Genomic DNA, 1,618 nt, shown 5'->3' with positions numbered 1-1,618 from the left:
TCATTTTTGAAATGTTATGAACACAAGAGTATGGTTTCTACTGATGATGACTTTTTTCAGGGCATTTTTCACATCCTGATTCCTGAGGCTGTAGATCAAGGGGTTCAACATAGGAATGATCACTGTATAGAAGACAGAGGCCAGTTTATCTGTGTCGAGAGAATGGTGGGAGCTTGGCTGTAAGTACATGAAGATGAGGGTCCCATAGAATATGGTGACTGCCAGCATGTGGGAGCTACACGTGGAGAAAGCCTTGCGTCTCCCCTCAGCTGAGCGCATCCCCAGGATGGTGGAAATAATAAACAGGTAGGAGACAAAGACAACCAGAACAGAGGAGATGAAAGTAACACCTGCGCAGGCCAAAACCCACAGCTGTTTGGCATGAGTGTCTGAGCACGTCAGCCTGAGGAGAGGCAGGTCATCACAATAGAAATGGTTGATGGTGTTGGAGTGACAGTAAGAGAGGCGAAAGGTGAGGATGGTATGGAACAGTGCCATCAAAAAGCTATATCTATAGGGGAAAGCGACGAGCTGAATGCAGATGCCTGGGGACATCACAACCGTATAGAGGAGAGGGTTACAAATGGCCACGTATCGATCGTACGCCATGGAAGCCAGTAGCAGGCACTCTGATACCATGAAGGTGAGGAAACAGCCTAATTGAGCAGCACATGCATTGAAGGAGATCACGTTCTGTTGGTACAAGAAGTTCCCCAGCAACTTGGGTGTGATGACAGAAGCATAACAGAAATCAACAAAGGCCAGGTTGCTAAGAAAGAAGTATATTGGTGTGCGGAGTCTCGCATCCGTTCTAATGACCAGGATCAGACCCAGGTTGCCTACTACTGTGAAGAGGTAGGTGGAGAAGAAGAGCACAAAGAGGGGCATCTTCAACTCCTGACGGTCTGTGAGGCCCACGAGAATGAACTCTGTCACCTGCGTGCAGTTGATCTGAGCCATATCCCTTCAAGGCATCTGCTTGAGGAAGTAGAGAAAAGAGTTAAATTCAAGCTGTCATTATATAAGTGGTGGGTTTTTTTAAAACATTTTTTTATTGAGTAATCGTCATTTTACAATGCTGTGTCAAATTTTAGTGTAGAGCACAATTTTTCAGTTATACATGAACATGCATATTTTCATTGTCACATTTTTTTTTCACTGTGAGCTACCACAAGATGCTGTATATATTTCCCTGTGCTATACAGTATAGTCTTGTTTATCTATTCGACATTTTAAAATCCCAGTCTGTCCCTTCCCACCCCCGCCCCCTTGGCAACCACAAGTTTGTATTCTATGTCTATGCGTCTGTTTCTGTTTTATATTTATGTTTTGTTGTTGTTGTTTTAGATTCCACATATGAGCAATCTCATATGATATTTTTCTTTCTCTTTCTGGCTTACTTCACTTAGAATATATAAGTGGTGTTTTTATCCTTTAATATCTTGCAACGAGATTTGATGCTAATATAGAGATTGTTAACATACGGGGTTCTGGGAACGGAATGGAGAGCACGAGGAGGTAACATGTGGGAAATGCACATTTCTCTTCTCCCACATCCATTGTCTACTCAAAGATGGGAGCTGGGGAACTGTCTGCATTTACAACTTTAACCTGACTT

The 1,618-nt window shown here is 43.1% G+C and overlaps 1 protein-coding gene across 1 annotated transcript; it reads right to left on the bottom strand.

Moving 5' to 3' along the window:
* LOC102527258 (olfactory receptor 8U9) lies at window positions 1-960 on the bottom strand. Its single transcript, XM_006214145.3, has one exon. The coding sequence runs from the start codon at window positions 958-960 to the stop codon at window positions 1-3; it is 960 nt and encodes a 319-aa protein (XP_006214207.2).
* Window positions 961-1,618: the final 658 nt, after the last annotated feature.

Source organism: Vicugna pacos, chromosome 10 (assembly GCF_048564905.1).
Source record: "Vicugna pacos chromosome 10, VicPac4, whole genome shotgun sequence".
NCBI lineage: Eukaryota > Metazoa > Chordata > Mammalia > Artiodactyla > Camelidae > Vicugna > Vicugna pacos.
This window is presented reverse-complemented; position numbering and strand designations above follow the sequence as displayed.

Coding starts and splice junctions, on each gene's coding strand:
- LOC102527258 (XM_006214145.3), bottom strand. CDS start 960: ATGGCTCAGATCAACTGCACGCAGGTGACAGAGTTCATTCTCGTGGGC.